General features: G+C 41.4%; 4 protein-coding genes across 5 annotated transcripts in view; 1 reads left to right on the forward strand and 3 right to left on the reverse strand.

The window, feature by feature from the left end:
* Window positions 1–455: 455 nt before the first annotated feature.
* On the reverse strand, window positions 456–11411 carry LOC118420741 (nose resistant to fluoxetine protein 6-like). Its single transcript, XM_035827700.1, has 11 exons — window positions 11202–11411; window positions 10112–10279; window positions 9171–9264; window positions 8813–8914; window positions 5318–5483; window positions 4772–4851; window positions 3543–3653; window positions 2684–2807; window positions 2047–2236; window positions 1495–1640; window positions 456–743 (listed from the first exon to the last, which is right to left on the reverse strand). The coding sequence occupies exons 1-11, from the start codon at window positions 11383–11385 to the stop codon at window positions 627–629; spliced, it is 1482 nt and encodes a 493-aa protein (XP_035683593.1). The 5' UTR covers window positions 11386–11411; the 3' UTR covers window positions 456–626.
* A 1360-nt stretch (window positions 11412–12771) lies between these two features.
* LOC118420746 lies at window positions 12772–15288 on the reverse strand. The gene is made up of 2 exons (XM_035827707.1): window positions 14704–15288; window positions 12772–13269 (listed from the first exon to the last, which is right to left on the reverse strand). Exons 1-2 carry the CDS (start codon window positions 15032–15034, stop codon window positions 13013–13015), a joined length of 588 nt encoding a protein of 195 aa, XP_035683600.1. The 5' UTR covers window positions 15035–15288; the 3' UTR covers window positions 12772–13012.
* Window positions 15289–16774: 1486 nt separating this feature from the next.
* LOC118420747 (UPF0184 protein) lies at window positions 16775–18740 on the reverse strand. 2 transcript variants are annotated; one of them, XM_035827709.1, is made up of 3 exons: window positions 18344–18740; window positions 17478–17656; window positions 16775–17174 (listed from the first exon to the last, which is right to left on the reverse strand). In XM_035827709.1, exons 1-3 carry the CDS (start codon window positions 18411–18413, stop codon window positions 17142–17144), a joined length of 282 nt encoding a protein of 93 aa, XP_035683602.1. In that variant the 5' UTR covers window positions 18414–18740; the 3' UTR covers window positions 16775–17141. The 2 variants fall into 2 exon arrangements, with proteins under 2 accessions (XP_035683602.1, XP_035683601.1); XM_035827708.1 differs by having other exon boundaries at window positions 16775–17656; window positions 18344–18739.
* Window positions 18741–18927: 187 nt separating this feature from the next.
* LOC118420743 (spliceosome RNA helicase DDX39B) overlaps window positions 18928–26396 on the forward strand; it is a gene marked incomplete in the record, with an annotated part of 12846 nt that continues 5377 nt past the window's right edge. Inside the window, 6 exon segments of the mRNA XM_035827702.1 lie at window positions 18928–19104; window positions 20338–20569; window positions 22114–22241; window positions 22644–22736; window positions 23118–23301; window positions 23890–24008. Of these exon segments, the coding sequence (XP_035683595.1) occupies window positions 20362–20569; window positions 22114–22241; window positions 22644–22736; window positions 23118–23301; window positions 23890–24008 (732 nt within the window).

Genomic DNA, 26396 nt, shown 5'->3' on the forward strand with positions numbered 1-26396 from the left:
TCACAACATACTTATTTCTTGTTTAGAAATGTTGCTGGGCTCCCATTTAGGAAAACACATTTTGAACTCATTTATAAAGTCTTAGACTAAGATACACTTTTAAAGCCTCACTCTTGTAGTTATTTGATTCACACATTCGCTCATTCATTCATCCATTCCCTATCCATCTATTAATTCATTACTCAAACCATCTGTAAACTCAGTTAAAAAGGGATAAGAATAAATTCCAATTTTTAGTGTTTTACTGCATCAGTAAAACTGTCCCATTTATGCCAAGTAAAACCTTCTGTCCTTCCCTCCCTCCATCCATCCATCCATCCATCCCTCCCTCCATCCCTCTATCCATCCATCCATCCATCCATCCCTCCATCCATCCATCCATCCATCCCTCCCTCCCTCCCTCCCTCCCTCCCTCCCTCCCTCCCTCCCTTCCTCCCTCCGTCCCTCCCTCCCTCCATCCATCCATCCATCAAACCATCTGTATACTCTGTTAAAACTGAATAAATCTCAGTGTTTTTCTGCATCAATTACTGTCCTGTTCATACAAGTAAAACATTGTGCTTCCATCCATCCCATCCTCCATCCATCCATCCATCCTGCCATCTCACTGCAGTGGCCATATGATCTCAGTTCTCTTGTTTCAGCACCAGTTTCTCCAGTTGTCTCATGGGAGCCTCTGCCATCATGCTCACAATGTAAGCCACGGCATAGGAGAACACCACATGCCCCACAAAATAGTACGTCTGGAAAATCACAGAAAATGGATTTAAAAACAGCACACAATACAAAAATTACATCTACTTTAACCTCCACCAGGCCTTCCTATGGGGGTACAGGGATCGTAGAATATGTTCTCATGTTCCCCCCATGCCCCCTCCTGCCAACACTGCTCTGACTTGGGAAAAGGGAGGATACACACAGGATATCTCCTCTTCTGCTGGGCATGTTTCTCCTGTGTTTCCCCAGTGCTAATTGTCTATTGAATTGAGCTTTGGATGTGTTATAATCAAAAATGTGTAGGTACATATAATATACTTCTAGTGACGCAGTGATGGCTGTCACTCGAAATGTCCGGAAGTAAATCTCCATTTTTATCCAGTTGTAGAGATTAAATTGCATTTTAATATTGATTACCTGGATGTCTAACCTTCATAATCATGCTGTATTGTATGGATGAAAACAAAAAAAAATATTTAAGCCTTAGCCTTGCCCCTAGTGATTTACCCACCACTGTCTGTGTAATGCACAGGAGTCTCTCTCTGGTCCTGGTAGGTGTGTAGGTATGCAAGAAAAGGTAAATTTAAGCCTTAGCCATGCTTCTTATAATCTCCAAGCAGATGCTAAAATGATATTACCAAACCGGCCAAGGGGTGTAGTCAGCCAAAAGGTAGCGAAACACACTCCTAAGCCAACTTCACTCCTCTGCCAGCTTTTAATACTATCTTATGCTACCGTACAATCTGCTTGGAGATTAGCCCCTAGTGATTTACCCACCAGCTCTATGTCTGTGTAGTGTACAGGAGTCTCTCTCTGGTCCTGATAGGCGATGAAGATGACCATGGGGTGCACCAGGTAGGCACAGTAGGTCAGTCTGCTCAGGGGGATCCACGCTTTCCAGGACAGGATGGTGTTGATTATACCTGAGGCACACAGTTCACCATCATCATCATCTTCATAAGGCCACACCAATTTTAACTGTTGGTTCTCGGATTTTCAAAAATAATGCAATATTGAAATATCTACCTATTGCAATGAAATGTCTTATTATAATCTTTATAGAATTTGAAAATTTTGACCTTAACATAAAGAAATCTGCTTGTTTTCCAGACAAAATTTGCTTTCCAAAACAAAGAACAGTACTAAGAAAAACAGAAGTCATGTATATCCATTTCAATTTTTCCAACATAATTGAAAAATGAACACAAAATGATTACAAAACAGTCACTGATCTACTTTCCTGAATATCACATTTTAATTCAGTAACACGTATCATCATCATACAATTAGATGCAACAAAAATGCCTGAAAACTCCTCATTCCTCTCACCTCCATAGCCATTAACACAGGCAAACACAACCCAGGCCAGCGCCACTCCCCAGGCTGTGCGATGCACTGTGAGGTACATGACAGCCACAGGTCGGCTCAGTACCACACCCTCTGTCAGATGGTTGTACAGTCCGTACACGACACCCAGGCCAATTCCTGTAGCAGCTAGCCAGCCTAGTAAAGCTACAGCCTGTATAAGAAAAACAGATTTTAAACATTTTCATTCATCAGTTTGGTTGTCGCAGCTGTGACAGGTACAGGGTGGCCACAGGTTTGCTCAGAACCACACCCTGGGTCAGATGGTTGTACAGTCCATACACTAACACACAGGCACATTCCTGTAGCAGCCAGCCAGCCTAGCAGGGCTACTGCCTGTGTGAAGTACAACGGTTCTGCAGTCTGCAGCCTGCCAGCGAAACTAATGCCCATCAAAATGCGGAAAAATGACATTCTGGAGGGTCAAGATTTCAAAATTTTCCACTTCCCTGCCATGCCTCGCACCTTCCATAGGCACTCAAAATGCTGGAAATATGTTGGAGGTAACACCCTCAAAGACTGAAACTGAAACACTTGGGTATTTTTTCACAGAAGTTGCCATTAAACTAGCTCAGAAACTGTAGATTATACTACTAGATACCTTGTGCATGCGGACCTGTCCCCTGGTCCTGTAGAGGAAATATCCCAGTATGGTGCCGACCAGGTACGGTCCAATCCTGCAGTACGGCTTCTGGTAGTACAGGTTCATCGCATCTGGGTTCTGTCTGGAAGTAGGAATAATGAAGGTTAGACATCCAGATACAAAAATACGCCAAAAAGCAGCTACTAGGCAACTAGATATGCTTTTGGAAACGGTAAGACGTTTCAGACAGCATCTGATTCACTATCTTTCATCATCACCACTGAAAAGATCAGGAAGAAACAGGTTCAATGAATTCAAAAGAGTTTTCTATTGTCCAATAACGTGAGACAAAGTCATTAGTCTGAAGACAATTTGTGGATTCCAATATGAAAGATAGGTAAGACAAAGTCAGGACAAAGTTGATGCAACTGAGTCAATTAGCTCCAGGACCTGTTGTTTGAGTTGGGTTTCGAAAGCAATGATTTATTATGAAGGGTGTACACTAAGATCTTGGCACAATCTGAAAAGAAAAAGCTACTAGAAATAAAATGCTTCATAACATTTCATCTTCCAAAGGTCTTCCAAAGGCCTGCAAATATACCAAATATCAAAACAGTCCATCCAGGTGTTCTCAAATTATCTTGCGCAAAAACATCATTCAGACATACACGTACATTAGTCATTACAAGACAAAATTAGTTATATCCTAAGGCTTACAGTATTCAAATTGGCAAAATTAATACTTTAGAGAGTAATTTTTTATCTACTACCAGCAAGTGTTGTTAAAACCTTGTAACTTTCTCATGTACTTAAAGCACTCTACCACCGGTATGCTAAGAATTTTTAAAAAACTAAAAAGTAAAAAGTTGCACCTTACCCCGGTGATGACATGGAAGGTTGGAGGTTGTAGTGTATGGCCAGGCCGATCGTCGCTCCAAAACTGGCCTGCAGCAAAACCGCCTGGGTGATCATGCCCACCAGGAAATACCTGGGAAAGAAAATAGATAAAGTTAAAGTTATCCCCCTGGTCCTTCCCACACCAGATGTTGCAAAGGGTGGGGCCCATGCACTGAGCACTACAACGATATCTAATTATAGTTCCTGCACAGGCCAACTTTTTGTTGTTGTTGTTGGCATCCATTTGTAGTGTCTCAGAAGACAATGGTAGGCAGACAGGGTGGGTTAGGTGAGTCTGCCTGACCTGCACATGATTTTTTAAGGTGAAGGATGGGCAAGCACTTCGAATATTCCTTCTCCACCCTGGTGTCTACTGGTACACTAAGTCCCACAAGAACAAGAACTGCATGCCACCTGTAAGACGGCCCCAGCAGATGCAGGTTTGTTATTTGGAGTTTCCGTCTTCTAGGAGGACTTCTGACCAATGATGCAAGGGGTTCCTCCTATGGTGCCTGATTCGTGTATAGCGGGTGTGCCATGCCCGAACATGCGCCTAAGGCAGCCTGTCTAAATAAAGCTTAAAGTGGCCCTTCCACTGGTCAGGTCCCTAGAAGCTTGTTGTATACTTCATACCCCAATCAAGTCAGTTAGTCCAACTTGCCTACGCTTGATGCTTCTGTTACTGCAGTGAGCTTGAGGGGTGTGGTCCATATGGCCTTGTACTGTAGCCTGGGTACCATCCGGAAAGTAGTTCGCTCCGACGTTCATTATATACTATATACAGTCGCTTCTAGCTCTGACATTCATTATACACTATATACAGTCGCTTCTCTGTGTTTCCGTCTGGGAACGCAGACCATCTCAACGTCTGGAATCGTCCAAATTTTGGACGCAGACGCTGATTGGTCCCCAAATAGGAGCGAATTATGGAATGGGTTCAAATGATCGTTCGAACCGGTGTTCCAACACCGGAAAAGCCTCACGTCCCCTTGCTTGCGCATGTGGGCGCCGGCCTGTTGTCATCGAACGAGTGCTCTAGAACCCATTCCTTGATTCGCTCATCAACTGGCGTCACCACCAAACGGTTTGAATGCGCACGTCTCCAGACGGATAGCAGAAGTGAACATAGGAGCGAACTACTATCCGGATGGTACCCAGGCTAGTTGTACTGAGCAAGCTCATAAAATAAAAATTAATTGGTGACCTTACCTGAATGTTAGCCAGATGAGAGGCACACTGATGACAAAGAACTGCATGTCGTTAGCCAGGTACCAGGTCCAGCCCATGCACTGAAACGGGAATGTTGAAAGAGTAAATGCCGCAAAAATATGCCAAATAGCAAAAATGAATGTACCTGACAAAAGGTAATGAACATTCTGACCGTTTCCAACATCAGATCCAGTTGCTTGAGTAACAGTTCTTAGCATATCTAAAATATATTCTCTACCTAGATGTCTAACCTTCATAGACAATACACCCTGACAGCGCAAAACTTTTCCACTGGGTATAAAGAAGATGAGTTACCCTGGTAATAAGCGGTATTATAGCAAATATTTGCAGAGAGTACAATAGAGACTCAGGAGCTATAATATGGCTAAATACCAGGCTAGCCTGCCTGCGTATTAAGCCAGGGACTGGCCCCTTGCTCCTCTCCATCAAGTACATGGTACAAGTACTTCTAGGTAAGTGCAAGCCTAAAGTTGAGTTGTGCTGCGATTATGATCTTTACAATTTCAATCAAAGGAAAAAACATACCTCTGTTCCTTTGACCATGTCCAGAAAGTTGTTGATGTAGAGGAAGTTGTACCACCAGTTGTTGGTGCAGCCCGGGTCAGGTGTGTTGGTGGCAGCGGGACCAGTCATGATGTAAGGGTACACCCACATATACAGCATCAATGTAAACGCATACACTGGAGTCAACCTGGAAGGTAGCAATGGCATGTTATTATGTAGTAAGCACACTTAACATGGGAGTACAGAAATTGGGAATGGAATGGAACAAAATAGGAATGAAACAGAACGAAATACGAAGCAAATTGAAATAAAAAGTAAGGACTAACTTAAGGCTTCTCCCAAGATGGGAACACTGGAAATGATTTGTGATGGTAACTGATGGCTTTGGAAATCTGATAGGTGATGTGCTATTATATAATAGATAAATGAACTGCAGTGTCAGTTGCCTCGCCTAGAGAACACTTCTATCACAGTCCCAAAATCCGCCACCCCCTAAACAAAACCTCTGCATGGAGAATAGCCCAATGAGCCCACAAAGAGATTCTGTTACAGTATTAGTAACAGTTATTGCAGCAGCAAGTCATGTATGCACACTATCCCCACCTCCAGTAGCGGTGCACATACAGCAGCCGGTAGGGAAACCTGCGCTCCTCTCTCCTGTACTTATCCATGCAAGGCCCATTTACAGTTATAATTGTCTAGTTCGTTACTGAGACTGGGAGCATTGAAGAGACAGGAGCCCTGGGGTGGCGGTCGCAAGTTTAATGTTTACCGTTTTCAGTTGTGTACAAGGAATACAAGGAAACCCGCCAAAAACTAGAAGGAAACCGCCAACACCCAGGGCCAAGAGGAGAAATAGGTGTAGGGGGGGACACTATTTTGCAAAAATGCAGTTTTTGATGAAATACGCCCCTAGAAATATGGAGACGGTCCATCTGGATATGAAAATGTAAAAATTTTGTAAATCTTTGATTGCTAACCCCCCTGTACATACCCCCTGAAGTTTTTAAGTTGATAATGTACTTAACTAGCATAATGCTATATTACTAAACACGCTTACTGCCTTATAAATTGTACTTTGGCATCATTGGCAGAATATTTGACTTCAGGAGAGATCATTGTGGATATCTGAACCTTTAAATGTATTTCCCATGCAAATATGGACTATTCCAAATCACCCCCATGGCAAAAATGGACTGATCCAAACTCAAAATTGGACGAAACGGGCTACAGGTATATTATATTATAGTCTGGAGTCATTTCTACCAATTTTTACACTCAATCGCACAGAGGCAGTTAGCCTTGTAGGATTTTAAAACGCCAGTGGTACTCAAATACTCTGCAAAACAGATTTCTTTGTAGCGAAATGGACCATTGTTTTGAGTATCACAAGTTTTCACATACTGAATCAGGTCCAGGTTCAGGTCCGGACCTCTGGACCTGAACCAGACCTGCATGAACCTGAATTTTCTGTACCGTTTACCCACCCCTATTAGGCACCCCTGTAGCTACATGTACATGTAACTTATGTTTTATCCTATCAAGAAATAAATACTTATGCATGTAGGTGGGGGAAAGTTGTGTTCCAACTGAAAAATTTTGCGCACTGCGCTACCTGGATTTAGAATTACGACTTACGTTGCGCCAACCAAAATGCATTTTCAAGTGTGCAAGTGGGTATTTCGAGCACTGTTGCTGCAGGTTAAGGATGCAGCCTTTGGGTTTATCTCTGAGGAAATGTTCCAACAGACAAAGAAAGAAGAAGTCTGTAGTGCCATTGTCCAAGTGGTAACCACAATTACCAATCTGAAGTTACAAGGGTACTGAAAAAGAGAATAGAACCTGGATCGTTTAGACAGTACAGTAGAGAAGGCAGGAAAGGAGGCAGGATACCAGAGATTCTAATAGTTTGGAAGAGAAATGAAGAGGAGCTTAAGAAGCAAGGACTGAATGAGAAAGAGATTGCAAACATTGCTGTTGATTGGTAGAGAGACATATACTTACTAGTACAAACCATGTACTAGTACACGCCATCAATGAGTGTAAATTTGACTATGGTTCTTTTGATTCTGTTGTAAATAGATGTACCAATAAAACATTGTTGAAATTCAGTATCGCAGCAATTCGTAGGCATCTTGCTTACAATGAGAGATATCAGGGCTCGAAATACTACCTGCTTATGCAGGTTAGTGCAGGTACAATTGGAGCTGTGTAGGTATTTCTGGTGTCTACCTGCACCTAACCTTCACTGGTCCATGTACTGGGTATATACAGGTTAGTGCAGTTAAAATTTTTCTGGTGTCTACCTGCATCTAGCCTGCACTGGTCCATGTACTGGGTATATACAGGTTAGCGCAGGTAAAATTGGAGCTGTGCAGGTATTTTTGATGTCTACCTGCACCTAACCTGCACTGGTCCAAATACCTGTTTTTATACATCTAAGGGCAGATGATGTAGGTGTACTTGGATTGTTATTAGCATTGAATGTTACCACTACCACCTATATTAAGTAATATTCTGTAGAAAAGAAAAAATAGCAATGGTTCCTGAACAATTTAGTAAGAGCTATACTTCCAAAATTCAGAGTGGTACAGGTAAAATTTGACTGGTGCAGGCTATTTTCAAGGTGCAGGTATGCAGAAAAGGTATTTCGAGCCTTAGATATATTATGTACATGTACAAGAGAGCTTAGTAGTAGAGAGAACAGTCAACTGTTGCTTTTCTGTACATATTTCACGACACATAAATTGTATACAAAAACACTGGTTTTAAGCTTGGCAAAAAACTGTGTTTTTGTAACCTTGAAACAATGTTTCTTTTTTAAGTTGCCCAATTCCGTGGCATCGAGTTTCTGAAAATTTTATCAATATTCTTGTGACACTCTGAAGTTGATTTAAGTGCTCTTTATTATTCTCAGCACTTGTCGAATTACTGCCCTATCGTGACTTCTGTGTTTTTGGCAAAATAATGGAAATTCGTCCCAATACTTGCTGCCCTGTTGTCATGGCAACCAAGAATATTAAGCCAAAACTTGATAGAAAGGTATCTTGGAGTGTAATGTATCATTTAATTACACAAAATGTGCAAAAAGAACTGAAGTAATGCAGTCAGTGCTTGCAGACCTAAGCATCGTCACACAAGTACATGGCGAGGGGGGTATCCAAACTTCAGGGGGTATGTACAGGGGGGTTAGAGTTTTACAATTGCCTAATTTTTGTGATTTCTGTGTTTAGATAGATCATCTCCATATTTTAGGATGCGTATTTCAAAAAGTTTGTACTAATGTCCCCCCCTAATAGGTGGCAGATATGCGCAATCGGTTCAACGGAGGCGATAAGAGCGGACACCCCATGCAGTAAATCACTGCATCACTGAGAGCTAGAAGCTCCACATCCAGTCACGAGGTAGCACAGGACTGAACCATCCCAGGTGTGGGGGTGCATCTCATACAATTACACAGGATGTCCGCTCATCCTATTACAATTTCTAGCAGGTATTTCAGTATGGTATCCTTACCTCCAGTAGCGGTGCACATACAGCAGCCAGTAGGGGAACCTGCGCCCCTCCCTCCGGTACTTATTCAGCTGGAGAAGCATCAGGTACGACATCAGGACTCCACTGTATGGACAACATAGGAAAGGAAAAGAAGTTGTGAAATGACAATGGGACCAAAAGAGGGCTAATCAGAACCAAGATTTGGTGGTTACAGTAGAGTCAAGCTAGTAGTCAAAACTCAAGAGTATGACCCAAGTGTAGTCAAGAGTATGACCCAAGTGTCATATGACAAGTTATCATCCAGTCCAGAACACCAGTAGTGTATTGAATGTTATCATGGCCCAGGTTTGACATAAAGATAATGTATCTCAGCCCTTACCTGAGGAAAAAGAAGGAGTCCACAGACAGGAATCCATTCAGGATCGGCTCAAAGCTGAAGCGTTTCATGATGCTAAGCCCATATAAGGGGTTGTCTGAAGAACAAACAAAAATGCATCAAGGCATTAGTACAAATTTTCCAACAGATTTCGTGATGGTTTTCATGTTGGTCAGTTCAGCATTATCAAGAAAAATCTAAAATATCAACATTTATTGATGAAATTATGTGAAATAATGTTGATATCATATGTAATGTGAATGATTACGAACAGCACCCTGTACATCTGTGGCCAGATACTTGAAATGTAAAAATTGTGAAGTGACTTTCTGTTCTTAGATCATTTTCATGGTTTTGTGGTGACCTCTCAGCCATGACTTCATAACACACCATGAACATGTGTTTCCAACTCATTTCTACTGCACAGCACTGTTTCACTGTAAACTTAAAACACTGAAAAAAACTTGGGGGTCTTTCCCATTCTTCTGAAGCCCCTGCAACAGTAAGTGTTACAATAAGCAAACCATGGCATGAAACCTCACCTAGACAGTATATAATGAAAGCAGAGGTGTGACCCAGGATGACTCATGAAGGTAACATATTCAAACTCTGCTTAAATGTAGCCTGTTTAAATGTAGCCTGGATACCAGACCCCAGCCCGATCTAAAAAATATCTATCAATAAATATTTTGTGATCGGGCTGTGGGTTCTTGTATCCTGAGGCTAGTTTGTATGTTGCCCAGATCAAGTGACAGAACACAACATGGGAAACCTCACCTACATAGTATTAATGAAAACGTAGGTGTATCTCAGGATGACCCAGGTCATGTAAGTTCAGAGTTGTCAAAGAATGGTTCTTGCCACTCAAAGGCTTCTCAAGCTTACACCTTTATGTCATGAGTATCAATCTCATTTTCTTACTTGATGTAAGTGAGAAACCTCACCTAAATAGTAGACAATGAACCCGAAGGTGTGACCCAGGATGACCCATGTCATGCTGATGAAGCGGATCCCGTGCAGACACCCCAGACTATCGGCCGACTCTCGCGTCGACAGGAGCTTCCTGGTGTTGGTGCGCACAGAGAAGGCCAGCAGGAGCTTACACAATGGTCCTGATAAATAAACAAACAAACAAACAATGAAAAAACAATAATGATGGATCATGGATGGCTTATCTAAGGTAAAATTACTTGCAGCAAATGGCTGAATTGTGTTACTTTTTGTGGTTTGCATGGAGAAGGCCAGCAGGAACTTACGCAATGGTCCTGTCAAGTAATACAAACAAACAAGTCATGTTTTGTAGTTTGGATGGAGATGGCCAGGAGAAGTTTACACAAAGGTCCTGTCAAACAAATTATCAATTAGAATCAGAATTAGAAATTATCAAACAAATAATTAAAGGTTAGATTATTACTTTCTTTAAATCAGCTATACTTATCTTTTCTTCCTGAGTTAAATGTAACTACTTAATATGTTTTATCTTGTGAAGACATTGATACAAAATGTTATGCATGTATGATGTAGGTGGGGATAAAGCGATGTTCCAACTGCAAAACTTCAGGTTGCGCACTGCGCTACCTAGGTTTGAAATTAAGTTGCACCAAGCAAAATGTGGTTGCATTTGCAAAATGTGCAAATGGCTATTTGGAGCACTGCTTTAAGAAAATACCGGACTACTTAAGTATCAAAATGAAAGCTCATCTGTGTTGGTAGATTCCATATTGAAAAAAGTTAAAACTTTGTTCCAACACTAAAAGAAACTCACCATAAATTTTCGGCCGAACACTACGACCTTCTTCAAATGAAATGACTCGCTGCACTAATCCGGAAGTAGTCGTCGGCAGGTTTCGCCTTCCCGCCATTTATGATTCGCTGCTACCTGACGTCATCCGACGACTTCCGGATAAGTGCAGCGAGTCATTTCATCTGAAGAAGGTCGGAGTGTTCGGCCGAAAATTTATGGTGAGTTTCTTTTAGTGTTGGAACACAGTTTAAACTTTTTTCAATAATATTGGACTACTTAAGTGTACTCACTTTCCTGTGGAGGAGACACGATCACCTTCTCAGCCTGCCTCACCGCTGAGACATCGTTGATTAGCGGAGTCGTCTCGTTAACTGCCCCATTTGCATACTCGCTGCTGATTGGCTGGTGGACCTTCCAGATTGGCGGAGATGCTGGGTTGGACTTGAAGACGTCGTAGAGCGTTCCGACGGCCATGAGGGCAACAATGATGCTCAAGATGCAGCTGGAAATATGGGTGGAGACATTTGGAGATTGGAAAATGTGTGTTTCTGTGTGTGTGTGTGTGATGGAGAATGTGACGTGTCACATATCATTGTCAAGGGACACACACATACATAATCTCTCTCTAACACACACATAGACTCACACACACACACACATGCACACACAAATAACACACATATGTACACACCCTCTCCCTCACACACGTACATGTGTACACACACACAAACTCTCACACAAGAAGTGCACACACAAACACGAATACATACACACAAACTCTCTCTCTTACACAGTGTCACACAGACTCACACACACACACACACACGACTTGCACACACATACCCTGACACACACACTAATACGTATACACTGTGAACCTTGCTGTCCCTATACTCACATGGCAGCCATTGTAGTCCTGGGTAGTTTGTTTCCAACTTGCAGACTTTTTGCATCCACCACTGTGATACCCTCTCGTAGCAACAGCCTCATCAAGATACCTGAGAGATATCCACAAAATGATATCAACCCATGGAGTCAAAAACCCTATGCTCATAAACTAAAAAGCTCATTGACTTGTAGGCAAAAGCTCGAATTTGCAAAGAAAATTATTCCTATCATGCTTTGATCTTGCCACACAAGAGAACCCGTCTTTTCTCAGTCACAAGTGAAAATTCATGAGTCAGTGAGTCATTATTATCCCATATCGATAAATCATTTATCATAAATTGGTTCATTAGTGTCCTTTTTCGATTCAACTATTCACCATCATCAAGCATTGTTCCAGTAAAGCTACTTTACCTTTATCCGTGAGGTAACCTACATCGTTGCTCAGTATTTAGAAATACCAACTCGACAGACAGTGGTTTCAAACTGCAATATTTTGAATAGTCACTTGAAACCACAGTTCGTCAACTTGATCTGTTTTTAATACAACGGATATAGGCTACCCTGCAAATAGAGGTGAACTAGCTTTATATAAATAATTGCATATCACACAGAATTTTGACACTGATCATGATGTGCACAGTGGAATCATTACTTACTGCCATCTAACCATTCAATCACATCATCTCTGGTGCAGGTGTCAGGCACACAAACTCCCAGGTGCACAAAGAGCAGCGGCTGCAAGTTGGCATTTACATTGATTGAACAAGCAATGTACAAATCACATTTAAACATCATAATTGTGAATGGCATGTTACATTTATGATGTAGCTTGAATTTCAGACAATAATCATCAATAACATTCACAATTTGTATGTCATATTTAAGGCTTTTCTACATTAGAAATATTGCATTTGAATTAAAGTTGATTGTATCCTTGCAGAAGAAGATGCAAGATGTACATGCAAAGCAAAAAGATCAAGGGGAATTATATTCAAGAACTCAACACAGACAAGCCTTAGAACAAGCCAATGTTGCTAATCATGTCACTTAGCAATGAAAAATTCTGGCCTCTGAATGCAAATTTTAATGTAATACTGTACAATAGATTTGTTAAGCAGCAGATTGTTACAATATTACAATTTCACCCCCTCCCTTTGTAAGTAATGGTGTACTTAGTGAATTATGAGAATAGGCTGCACTTGAAACTCTAAAACTAATACAGTCTCATCTTAAAAGAATATAGAATTTTCCATAACATTATCAGCAAATCAATATAAAAATTAACATTATAAAATAAACAAGCACATACCGAGAGAACTGGTCCGATGGTGGCAGTCCAGTACTTGGCATCGAAGTTGATGTTTTCCCCAGAAGCCTTGGCTGTGATGTTGGCACACTGGGTGTACAGGCCCCACCAGTTGAAGTTCCCCTCCAGAAAACCACTCGGCAACTTTCCTGCTGCATCGAACACTGAAAAACACAGACGACTGTTTGTTAGTTTGTGTTTGTAAACAAAACCCGTCTGGATGTTGTTATGCAAATCAAAACAATGGTCAAGACAAGGACTGTTGACTTTTTGTGTGCCTTACCCTTTGACATATTACCTAGAATTTCTGTCACCGCACATGCGTCCTAATTGATGCGAGAAGGCTTAGGCCTAGGAAAAAAATGTTGTGTTTCCTGTTTCAGTCCTGAAAAAATTAGGGTCAGTAGGTAGGGATTATCTTTTTTTTTCTTGTATTCTTTTTTAGGCTGGCCAAAATTCTAGTGATACATATTTACAATACAGTTGTACAAAGTAAACTGAAATGTATGATGACACTTGTCTTTCAATGTCAAACTTTAATTTTGTGCATGATAGATACATTTATCCTTCATTAGATGGGACAAGCAGTGTTTTACTTCAATAGGAAGCAGCCTAAATAAAAATTCTAACTGGAAGCTTTGTGACTCCACTGCCCACCCCAAAAAAAAAAGTCTAGGGTCGGCAGGTTTTTTTTGGGTAGGTAGGAAAACAGGAAACACAACATTTTTTTCCTAGGCCTTATAATATAATGTAAACCATACCCAATACACACACAAACACACACCCTTCAACACACCCCACCAACACAACCACCTTAGTCTCCACCAGACTCCGGGTCGCTGGAAAAACGTAGAATTGGAACAAATAGAGGAGTAAGCCGGCCAGAGGAACTCTTGTAGCCGGCCAGGGAACAGTTCATGACCTAAGAAGTCTGTGAGGGGTCGCTATCTTGACACGATATTAGATTAATCCACCAATTATTTGTACAAAGCAAGGATGTTACATCATGTAACGTCCTTGTACATTTAAAGGAAGTAACTCAGTGCCGGAGATAATCTAAGTCATAAATCGACCAGCGCCGGCGGGCATGTGTACTAGGTGGACTGCTAGGACCGTGGAGTACGAGTCGGAAGGCAATAAAAGGGTTATTTAGCCACTTCGCACCTATCAGATAGCGATTGATTAGCGGACATCAAACAAGATAGCGACCCCTCACAGACTCCGCAGGTCGCATACTGTTCGCTGGCCGGCTACACTCCTCTGGCCGGCATACTCCTCTATTTGTTCCATTTCTACGGTTTTCCAGCGACCCGGAGTCTGTTAGAGACTAACCACCTGTTGTGGCCTAATACCTGGGACAAATACACCTGTTACAATCTTATATCTAGGGCAGGCAACCGCAATATTACTTTGTATACTTAACGTGTGAAACATTTCACTCTTGTCAAGAAAAATTCCTATGATTGCAAAGAAATGTGCAACGTTGACGTTATATTCAAGAGAGAAAATATGACAGTGATGTGAGTCAAATATTAGAAAACGAAACATATTTGTTGCTGCGTTGCTGCGAGTTGGAGAATAGTGGGAGGGGGGCTCACTTTGTAAGGCGTACATCTTCCCTGCTAGCATATCTTCTTGGCACCGGAAAGTCGCGTTCCTACAAGCTTCCGACACGTTGTAAGACGGGACGGCCATGTCTTCCGACGTTGACAGCTCATTGGCGGCATTGTAGGCAGCGATCGCCTTCTTCCAAGTCGCCTCCTTCCACACCCGCAGAGCTTCGGCAGTTTTCTGCGGCTCCAAACGGCGAGTTTCCCCGAGAAGGCGCATGGCCCCGGCAAAATTCGGCTGCTGGAACCAAACATCGTCCGATAGGGCTTCCCCAAGTACGAACAGGAAAGCAAAGATCGCTCCTCTGATGCTCAACATCGCCGCCAAAATATTTGTTTCTCTTGCAGATGTCAATGATCAACTAGGAGTCGAGTCAAGCCAGGTCAACGTTCTATAGATCGCGAAATTATAACGATGCAGTCCTGGGTATCAGTCCAAGAATTTGTGTAAGGCTAAAGCGAAGAAGTTTTCCTAAGTTCTAAGTCCTAGCAAAAGACTCAAGATCATTCTATGAAAGATTTTTCTACATGGCCAGCCGAACTTGGAAGACTGCTTTCAGGCATTGCATGTGACCTCAATATGTAGAATGTTCTATTTCACTATTATTAAAAGGGGGTGTTAGGGTGGTTGAGGTAATTTTTCCCAAGGAGATAAAAAGTGAGCATTCTCACTAAATTGTGCATTTAGAAGTTGTTTTCCTAAGAATGTTGCCAAGGCCTCAGTATATAGTATTTTTAACTCCTTTTCAAAGTTCTAATTTTAATATATTTAACTGTTAATCCTATATTAAACGTTAATGTTATTATTGTCTCATAAAATTAAAGTGCAGAAAATGGTGTTTCAACTTATATACCAAGATGCCTTCTGTGACAAACCTGCTTAAGTACAAATGACAAAAGTAAATCTACAACAAACTGTTTGTAATGGCCCGTCATGTATAGTGTACCTTTCCTTCCACTCCCTCCAACACCACTGTGATGGTACACTCCAGTCACATGATGCTGAGTCATTCTCACCTGCAGTTCATGGCCATATCAGGTTTCATGTAATCTCCAAGCAGATCCTGCAATGGCATAAGATAAAACCAACCTTGCCAAGGAGTGTAGTCTGCCAAAGGTGTTCATTTGCCTTGCCTTTGCCCCAGAGTGAAACACACTCCAAGGCCGGCTTCACTCCTCTGCCAGCTTTTGATACTATCTTCTGCTACCATAGGAGCTGCCTGGAGATAGGTTTCATACACACATGTACAGGATTCTCATGTTTCAGAATTAAGAAGAGAAAATATTTCATTGTCACTTTCAGCAGCTAATGAATAAATAAGAGAGGGACTCACCATATAACTTCTCTATTTTATTTCTATGGTAGGAGTAACGTTACATGTGGAAGATAAAATTTCAGAATAATTCTGCTGAAATTCTTTTAAACATTTTCATTTTTCTACTCACATTGACAAATATGTTTGGCCAAGTTGAAAAAGGATGCTGTCCAAACCAACTACTTGTGTTAATACATACATTTGTATATTTATTTATATAAACAATATAGTCATTGCACATAGAGTATTCAGCTATTGGTGATGGCATGTGTTGATCTTGAAGTTGAACTTGAACTGACATGACCAGAATGGCTTTGATCTAAGCTTAAAATTACAATACAATTCCTTACAATAAATCCTTGATTATGTCCAACATTTCTTCATCAGTGATCTATAATATGTGATACAAATATTGCACATATGCCAAATGGCCCTACTCTCTTGTTATTCCCCAGGTATTAGAGACTTATGTCCTGGTATGTATGCTTCTATACTTTCTGTACATCTACATTGTTCTCCAAGCAGATCCTGCAGTAGCCAATGCACACTCTTAATAGGCTGGCTAACTCCTCCTGCCAGCTTTTGATACTATCTTGTGGTACCGTAGGATCTGCTTGGAGATCACATCTATATCCCATTGCTAATTGCTAATTGCAGACAACTTGGATGGGTATATCATGAAATCATATCATGTACTAGTATATCATCTTACTGTTGCTTCTTTTCCTGGTTTGATTTTGTGCTTGGTTCTTCAGAATTATTTATTAGTTTAAGTCCTAGCAGTGGACACCAATGCTAGCTAATGTTTCTTTTACTCCTGGCCTGATTTTATGCCTGGTTCTGTGTTCTGTTTTCTGAGATTGTCAGCACAGCCCGTAGCTCTTATTGTTCTTGCTGACTGGACTGGATTACGCTCCATAACTCTGTAGGCTGACACAAAGCTAGCAGTGGTATAAGAAAGTATTATGTACTTTGCTAGCAGATCTATGGCTTCAGCCTATTGCGTACCTCTGTTTCCCTACTCTCTCTTACTCTATATCAAATTGCTAACTGGAGGCTAAGACATTATTAGTAAGTTGGAAGGCTAGTATCTATGAGTGGATATTAATGTTACTTTTTCTTCTGCTCCTGGTCTGATTTTGTGTTCTGATCCATCTCCAGGGACTGCCTCTCTGCCTGTAGTTCCTGTTGTGCTTGCTGAGTGGACTGGAGAAGGATCCATAACTTGGTAGACTAAAATAAAGCCAGAGCTAGAGGTGGTATAAAAAAAGTACTTTCCTAGCAGATTTACTGATACAGATACAGATACGGCTTCAGCCTATTGCGTACCTCTGTTTCCCTACTTTCCGTTTATCTACATCAAATTGCTAACTGGAGTCTAAGACAATTTAGAAGGCTTGTATATCAGTGCTACTGTTTCTTCTGTTCCTGATCTGATTTTGTCTGGCTGGATTCTGTGTTCTGATCCGTCTCCAGGGACTGCCTCTCGGCCTGTAGCTCCTGCCGAGCCTGCTGGCTGGACTGGAGAAGGTCGCGTAACTTCGCGTTCAGCGAGTCGTTCTGTTCCTCCAGGGCGTCCAGGCAGGAGTCCAGCTTGTCCAGGGTGTTATTCAGCTCCACCATTTCTACAAGAGAAACATGTATTATGAAAACTCATATCAAAGTAAAATGGAAGGGTGTGCAGAAAACTGTTATCTCACCTCACCTCACCAGTGAGGTGAGTGAGATGTAGGGTCATTTTTATTCGTCATTCTTATTCACTCACTCAATTATAGTGATACATGCATCATTGCATAGTCATACACATATTTTTCAAGTTGTAACGCCACACACGCAGCCCCACCATACACACACACACACATACTGTGACGCGCAAACACACGCGTGCACACACACACACGATCCACTGGCAGATACGCACACGCACATACATATGAGGGTCTGCATGGGGGTCTCGACAACAATTTACGCTGAATTCAGAAGAACCCCCTACGCTTAATCAAGGACGGCAATTACGCTGAAGTTGGTCGCCTCGCTACGAATTACGTACAGATAAGATGGTTTACCTTAAGAATTACGGGAAATAAAAATAGGCTGCGTAAACATTTTGTGAATCTGAATGACGACTCGTTCTTATGACTGAACAGCCTTGAAAGAACTTTTGTAGTCAATAAGCGTTACAATTTCCCTTACAAACATCTGCTTGAAGATGTTCATATGGCATCATGTGATGCCAGGATGGGTTGGTAAAACCTGGGGTCAATCCTTCAAAATCCAACTTGTGTTCAAACGAAAATGCCGAAACGACCAACCTTCTTTTGTCTCATCTGGAATGCCTTCGAGCAGATCCACGTAGCCGTTAACGTTCGCCATGTAGATCATTCTCCGGAACGAAATATCTGACACGAAAACCTAGATTCTCTTCCAAACGCAATATTCTCCTGTGTGGTGAATGAACCTCTGTTCAACCCACTAGATCTGTCTCTGCAAGACGCTATGTCATTGGCCAATACGGAAGCAACCAGATTTCTCAAAGAACTTTTGGTTACAAAAACATGAATGTTTAGCAGAAGTTTTGTAATGCAATTTATTACACTTGGACTCTGATACCATCTAGAATAATCAGATACTTCGAATTTTGCGTAAAAATTCCAACGTAAGTCTGTGAGTTGTTTGAATTCCCCAAAGCCGTAAGCCAATCAGAGACAACGTATCATAAATGGTATGCAACTGGCAGATAAGTGACACGATATTGTGCAATCAACATTCGCATATTTATTTATCTCAATAGAAGAATTTTTGCGACAATAAACTCAATTTTTTGGAAAAATAGAGACTTTATAATATGTTTTCAAATATTTGTAGAAATATTTATCCTGTTATGTCATTAAAACACCCATAGTAAAGTGAATGTATACGAATGTGATTGCTATGCTGAATGTCGTGCTAGTTTTGCATGTAAATTGATCCCCCGCCTAGTCTGAAAGCGTCACTGTTTAGCCGCCATCTTTGGACGAAGAGGTTGTTAGAACGACATCCCAAAGTATCCAGTGTCATCTAGCACTTTATACAGGTAAGGCGTGCTTCTTTCCTCTCAAAATATGTCGATAACATTTTTCTGGATTTTTTGTAGTCACTTTGGTGCAGATAGGTCGAAAGTTTGGCGGAGAAACTTGAGTTGAAGTTTACCGCGTCTGTTCACTCATACGGAACTTTTGTTTTATGCAAGGCGAGGTATTCGTATTTCTGTGACGCTAAAGCTTACTTTCACAGAGTTTTGCCTATTGCATGTTATTCTATTATGCTGAATTTTGTTCTTTGTAACTATTTGTGCTCATTATCTTACTTCAGGGTTAGTTTTTAATCTTGTTAGAAGTAATAATTTGTAAACGATTTTGAATCATGGGGCTCGGCAGTGTTCCGACTTGACGCTCTTGCATGCTGTACAGCTACTTGGCGTTTCTGAAATTTTCAGTTATATAGCACGACTTTTCTCTCTAAAATGCAATTCCCCATCGCGACAGACTGGTTTGGGTAGCCAAATTCGGTTTGTACTCGCACGTTCTATGCGTATATTTTGGGTTGTCTATCATAATATTTGGACACAGTCAGAAAATAGATAACTTTCGAGTAGGAGGTCACGTTGACACGCAAGGTTGTGAACTTTCTTGATACAGTTGTAAAAAAAAATTGTGTCGTTCTGTTGTAAATTATACAAGGCTTACACTTTGTATTTATTTTCGTCTTGCTACATTATTGACGATTTAAATTTAGTTGAATTACGCTGAAAAAAATTATATATGTTTGTGGTGGTTTTACAGTCAGTTTTCAAATTATGTGGCCGCTTTACAAGGAACTATAGAATAAGTAGATGTAGGTGCAATTATGATCAGTAATGATTGTTTTCTTCATTCAGTTGCATCCTCAAGGTATTAACAACCAAGAATGATCAAAAGTTATCATAAACACTACAATAAAAGTCATCTACCTACACTTTTCAGTGTTCTCCCCAGAATTTTTTAGTATAGTGGAGGGGCTAGCAAAAATAGCCCGAACCAATGCGCTGAGCTTTTATGAATATGGGTTCATTTGGCACTTGGCTCAAAAATCTGTGAATTTTCATTAATTTTAGCAAAACTAACCAAGAAAATAGGGAAGAAACACACTAAATTTCAAAAGTAGTATAGTGGGGCTGGGCTAGGAGTATAGTGAAGGGCCTCCGTTATTCCATTCTCTGGGGAGGACTCTGCTTTTATACATCCATACTTGAAATATTCAATGACAGATAGATTATCACTTCTCACAGGTTAAAACAAAATAAATCTCCAAAATGGCGGAAGAAGGTGAGAATGAACTGTTGGACTACGAGGAGGAGGAACAGGAGACCACCACCGAGGCGGCCGGAGACACCGCAGTGCAGAAGAAAGAAGTGAAGGGTTCTTACGTCTCCATCCACAGCTCCGGTTTCAGGGATTTCCTGCTGAAACCCGAGCTCCTCCGCGCCATCGTTGACTGCGGTTTTGAGCATCCTTCAGAGGGTAAGAGATCATGTCAACTTGAAATGGACGCTTATCCTGAGCCCAAGACTAGTCTTGTTAAAATTTCTTGTACAGTAGAAGCCAGTTTATTGCACAACGGATAACCACACACTTCTATTAATTGCACGGAATCCCAAAATCCCCAACCGGTGTGGTCCAGCTGGATAACTTCGCATTATTGCACCATCCAGATAGTTGCACGAAATACGCTGGCAAATGGGGTGTGCAATTAAACTGGTTCTACTGTGTCCATATCTAACTTACTATGTCAAGTAGTAACATAGTGTTCAAGTTAGATGAAGCTAAGAATTATGCAAACTAGACTCAACAGTCCAAGTCTGACTGAATTGATTTTGAAGAAACTTTGTACCACAAGACAGTTTGTCAGTTGTACATAAAGACTCACTTTTTGCTTGATAATTCAATTTGCTGAACATGACTTGTAATGGTTTCCTTTGATATATAAGCCTCACCAATACAATAGCCAGACAACTGCAAGATAACACCTTCTACTAGTTCTAGAGTCAAGAATGATGAGTACATGTGGAGAACAATGCATTTTTGTCCACACCTGTTGTCAATTACATGGCCTTTGTTTACCCTGAACAACTGGTGCATGTATTATGTATCCTGTAGGATGCCTGCACCATATGTGGTATGTAGTGATATAGCAGGCAGCACAATTCTTTGTGTTTATGATCTGTTCAGAATTCTTCAGGGTCTAGTTAAACCTTTATGTATAGTTCTAATAATATTAGTAATATGGACTTGTCGCATTTCGCATTCACTGATGTTAAAATATTTATGGAGAAAATTGAACTTTTTTAAATTAACTACCACAACAAGCTAAGTTATTTGGGCTGCATGCACAAAATCACTCAAATTATATTTGAACAGTTGTAAGAAGAAAAAGACAGCTCTTATACTAGTATCAGTTCCTTGAACGTCATTCTTCAAACACTTAGTACACTTTTACGTCATCTTCAACAATTTTGTTTACGAAACACCCATCTGGAAATCAAATCCCTGTTGCCAGATGGTGGTTTCAGCCAGTTTCTGTGGCATAAGATGGGTTTTATTTAGTAAGCCGAATTGGCTGCTTTGCCAAGTGCTTTTAGTCCCCATCCAGTTCTAGAGTTTCTAACTGTGTGAAAGTTGAGTGCAGCATTAAACAAAAGGAATGCTAGTCCACAGTTGCTTTTGGTGGAAGGGGTGGTTCTGCCAAGTTGTGTAAAAGGTAGTGAGGGGGTAAGGAAATGAGAAAAGCAATGCTATATTGGCACAATTTTACACTCTTCAATTTGAACCTAATATGCTATCGATGGCTGTCATATAGGTAGAATCTTATTTAAGTACAAGAATGGAAACCAAATTGTTTGTTCCCCACAGTTCAGGAAATTAAGTTAATGAGGGGATGAAGAAATGAGGAAAGCAATGCTACATTGGCACAAGTTTGCACTTGTCAAATCGAATCCAAGCTAGCTATGGCTACCATTCAGGTACAAGAAATGGTGTATAACCAATGGCTTGTTTGTCCCCCACAGTTCAGCACGAATGCATTCCCCAGGCGATTCTGTCTATGGATGTCCTCTGCCAGGCCAAGTCTGGTATGGGCAAGACTGCCGTCTTTGTCCTCGCCACGCTGCAGCAGATTGAACCAGTTGACGGCCAGGTAAGATAGATTTCATTACTAAGACACACAATTTCCTGTGAGACATCTTAGAGTTACAAAAAAAACTATAGAACATGAGTGAAACAAAAGTGTGAGAAGTTCTTGCTTGGAAGTGTTTGTACCAAACTTTTCCCTAAATCTCAGTCTTTGTGTACGATACAAATACAAATATGAATGGTAAATGCAAGATGACCGGGCCCCTTTTTGGCTGTGGAATAACGTCTTGGAATAGCAATGCATGTGTACAAACATTAACAACCAATGCTTGATGAATGAAAATATGGTACCCAGGGCCTCCCTGAAAAGCAGTGCCTTTGCCACTGAGGAAGCTACTCTGGCTAAAGAATTATAGAAACAAGTAAATGCTGGATTTATAACATTTGCTGTTTTGTTTTTTCGCAGGTTGCTGTGTTGGTGATGTGCCACACCAGGGAGCTGGCCTTCCAGATTAGCAAGGAGTACGAACGCTTCAGCAAGTACATGCCAACCATCAAGGTCAGGATTTTATGTTAATACAGTATTATTACTTCCTTATACAGTCAAAGCCAGTTGATTGCAAAACAGATTACCGCACACTACTGTTAATTGCATGGAATCCCCAAATCCCAGACCAGTGCGGTCCGGCTGGATGACTTTGCATTATTGCACCAACCGGATAATTGCACAAAATACTCTAGTAAATGTGGTTTGCAATTAAACGGCTTCTACTGTATTTATACGTTTTGTTAATATACCAGGACTTGATACAATTTTGGTCTGTTTTGTTCAATGTGTAGAGTTGCAAGGTGTCGCAATTTGCACTCAAGCCTGTATGATAGCTTAGTGAGCAAACTCACCAAAAGAAAGAATCTAAAATGTATCATATTTCCTCCCCAGAATGCGGTGTTCTTCGGTGGCATGCCAATCCAGAAGGACCGCAACACTCTGAAGACCAACTGTCCTCACATCGTGGTGGCGACGCCTGGGCGGCTCCTGGCCCTGGCGCGGGACAAGTCGCTTAACCTGAAGCACGTCAAGCACTTCATCCTGGACGAGTGTGACAAGATGCTCGAACAACTAGGTACGACCAAAATCATGATGTATTCTGGTGAAATTGTAGGGGTTTTCACATGCAGTCATCCAATACACACAAACTCAACCCACAAAAATTACAGAGAAAAAAGAAGTCATACACACACAAGCTCTTCATCCTTTGTGACAAGATGCTCTAACAGCTATGTATGACCCAAACTATGCACAGAGCTTAGTAATCCTTCCACTGTTGCTGTTGCATGCTCGGTCTTCCAGCACTCCATGTGATGTGTTTCAGTCATTCAACAGATGCAGAAACTAACACGGACACAGATACAAATGTACAAAACAACAAAAGCATAGTTAAAGACAGGCACTCTAAGATACACACTTGAAACCGAACCAAATACTGACCTTTGTTACAGTTCTAGATAAGTATTGTACTGTATCAATTTTGACAGATGGAAAATGTCCTCTCATTAAAAAAGCATTCTAAAAATTGTTCCCGTACACTGAATGGTACTGGGGAGATAAAAGGGACATGTCAGACTTTCACCATTTATGTTAATTCATGTTGTAATTTGATATATTTCAGACATTCGTCATGGTGTTAATGTTGTAATTTGATCCGTTTCAGACATGCGCCGAGATGTCCAGGAGATCTTCCGCATGACTCCTCACGAGAAGCAGGTCATGATGTTCAGCGCCACCCTCAGCAAGGAGATCCGCCCCGTCTGCAAGAAGTTCATGCAAGATGTAATTATCAAACCCCCAACCTCTTCATGTCCGTCTCACAACCCACCAGTCAGCCGTCCGTCGCCACTTTCAGGTCGCGGTGTCCGAGGGTAGCTCGGCAAGGCAGAGAGTAAGAGTTCTGAGAGAGAAAAAATCGCGGTCAGGAAAGATCAGAGAAATCTCGCCAAGCAGAAAGCTAGAGTTCATAGAGAGAAAAATCGCGGTCAGGAAAGATCGGAGAGAAATCTCGCCAAGCAGAGAGCTAGAGTTCTGAGAGAAAAAGTTTTTGGTCAGGAAAGATCGGAGAGAAATCTTGCCAAGCGGGTCCAGTAGTGTTCGGAAAAATCGCAGTCAGGCAAGGAAGGAGAGAAATCTCGCGTCAAGTAGCGTTCTGAAAAATCGCTGTCAGCAAAGATCGGAGAGAAATCTTGCTATGCAGTTCAATTAGAATGCTGAGAAATCGTGGTCAGGAAAGATCAGAAAGAAATTATGCCGTCAGGTCAAGTTTTAGTGTGGTCACACGTGTGACAGAAAGATGGGTTTGTCGCCAGGAAGTCAGAAAGCGCAAAAGTCACACTCACAAGGTCACAGTTAAATTCTCAAGTTCTCATCAGAACTAGTCAGGAAAAAATTAGTCAAATGTAAGAAAGATAGTGCACAGTATTTTTGTCGAGTGTCATTTGCTCTAAAAGCCAAAGTCTCTTTTCAGTTGAAAGGATAGTGTAGGCTTAGAGTGAGGCAAGGAAAGCGTGTTTCAAAGCCCAGTTCCTTTGCAGGAAGGGCTTTAGAGCACAAGTCGCTGGTAGGATCTGTCCACCAGAGATCCTAGTGAAAAATCTTACTGCTGCATCTTGTAAATCTTACTTTTGCAAGATTTGCAAACAAGGATGTGTCAAATTCAGTCCAATTCATTCTATTTGGCTTGCAAAAACCCCAAATACTGTGACCTTCGTTTGGCAGAAAGTTAAGGCAAGGGAGAAGTAGGGAAAGTTAAAGCTCAGGAAGAGTAGTCCTTCGCGAATTCTCAGGCAAGGGAGAGTTTACGCTCGGGAAGGAGTAGGGCTTCGCGAATTCTCGGGAATGTGGGGGCACACGATACTCTGGCTCGCAAAGCAAGAGTGAGCGGTGTCCTTACAACTCGCGGTTTCTGTGTTCAGGTGTTTTCCTTCGCGTACGGTCCATACGTTCTGGCTCACAAGCCAGAACAGGGCCCCACAATGCCTCCAAAAGGCCATTGTTACAAAAGGACTGGCCAGCTCTGGACTGCAGTGCTATGTATACAACAAGGCTTCTGCAAGCCTTCTTAGCTCCCTTTCTTCGCCGGAAGTTTATGGGACTTTCTAAGCTGCAACCAGCTAAGCGTTGGGCATTTCTCAAGCCCTATCGCCAGTTCATATGTCCACAACAACCCGTGGATGGGCAAGTAGTCGGGAGAGGGACCAGAGAGAGAGTGCTGTGGTGGTGTGTGGAGCCTCTGTCTTCTGAGAGGGTTCTCGTGGGTCTGCCTACCCTGCCACCCCCCGCCAACGCACATGGGCAAGACCACTGTGTTGCCTGGCAACCGAAGGTGGACTGGAGAGGAACTGAGGCCACCCTAACCATCCTTTTCCTCCTTTTTTTTATTTTCATGTGTAGTTACTTTTTATATAAGGTGCTATTATTAGCTTGCCTTTAGTTTTCAGAGTTTAGAACCAAAATTTGCTGACACATTTTGGCCAAACCACAGATTCTACCTTCAAGAAATTTTTTCCACAAAGGTACCTTCCCCAGTACTACAAAACATGAGGAAATTTTTCCAAGATGTTAGAATAGATTCAGGGCTATGGAACGCTAAGACAATGAAAAGAATGATGAAATGCGAGGTAGAGATTTCGTATAAGAGATATTTTGCATGCTTGTGTAAGACATGTTTTAAAGCATGAAAATTTAGCGGAGAAACAAGACCAACATCTCTTGGTTTGTAGCACAGCATATTATGTTTCTTCAGGCGTTATGTCATTTCTAGTAACAGTACTGGAGGCAATATGTAACTACTCTGACAACTTTTCAAAAACCTTAGCAGTGCTATTTGATCTTTCTCCTGTATCAAAGTGATGCAGTCAGTATTTCTCAGATTCTACTGACAAACCTGAAACCTCCTTACAAGATGTAGTAAGTAAAGCAAAAACTTTGGCAATTCTGTAAGGACAAACAAAAGTTTTCAAGAATCTGAGAGATACTACTATGTCTGACAGATCAGTGTTCTCACCAGGATTTTTTTCAGTGTAGGTGGCATCTTTGGGGCAGGAAATTTTAGCCAAATTTTTGTACCTTAGTTATAAGCAATAGAATAGTCCTTGTTGCACACTGAAACACAGCGTATGTGCGGTACCGGCTCACTCATCGCTAGCTCTTCGGTTCTACTTTTTT

The sequence above is a fragment of the Branchiostoma floridae genome, chromosome 8 (genome assembly GCF_000003815.2).
Source record: "Branchiostoma floridae strain S238N-H82 chromosome 8, Bfl_VNyyK, whole genome shotgun sequence".
In the NCBI taxonomy this organism is placed as follows: Eukaryota; Metazoa; Chordata; class Leptocardii; order Amphioxiformes; family Branchiostomatidae; genus Branchiostoma; species Branchiostoma floridae.

Excerpts from the sequence above, each read along its gene's own strand:
- LOC118420741 (XM_035827700.1), bottom strand. The coding sequence starts at position 11,385 with ATGGCCGTCGGAACGCTCTACGACGTCTTCAAGTCCAACCCAGCATCT. Across the intron at positions 4,852-5,317 it reads ACATGGTCAAAGGAACAGAG|TGCATGGGCTGGACCTGGTA; the intron begins GTATGTTTTTTC and ends TTCCCGTTTCAG. Across the intron at positions 2,237-2,683 it reads GACAGGTCCGCATGCACAAG|GCTGTAGCTTTACTAGGCTG; the intron begins GTATCTAGTAGT and ends TTTCTTATACAG.
- LOC118420746 (XM_035827707.1), bottom strand. The coding sequence starts at position 15,034 with ATGTTGAGCATCAGAGGAGCGATCTTTGCTTTCCTGTTCGTACTTGGG. Across the intron at positions 13,270-14,703 it reads GAAGATGTACGCCTTACAAA|TGTTCGATGCAGCAGGAAAG; the intron begins GTGAGCCCCCCT and ends TGTGTTTTTCAG.
- LOC118420747 (XM_035827708.1), bottom strand. The coding sequence starts at position 18,413 with ATGATCTACATGGCGAACGTTAACGGCTACGTGGATCTGCTCGAAGGC. Across the intron at positions 17,657-18,343 it reads TCCAGATGAGACAAAAGAAG|AAATGGTGGAGCTGAATAAC; the intron begins GTTGGTCGTTTC and ends TTTCTCTTGTAG.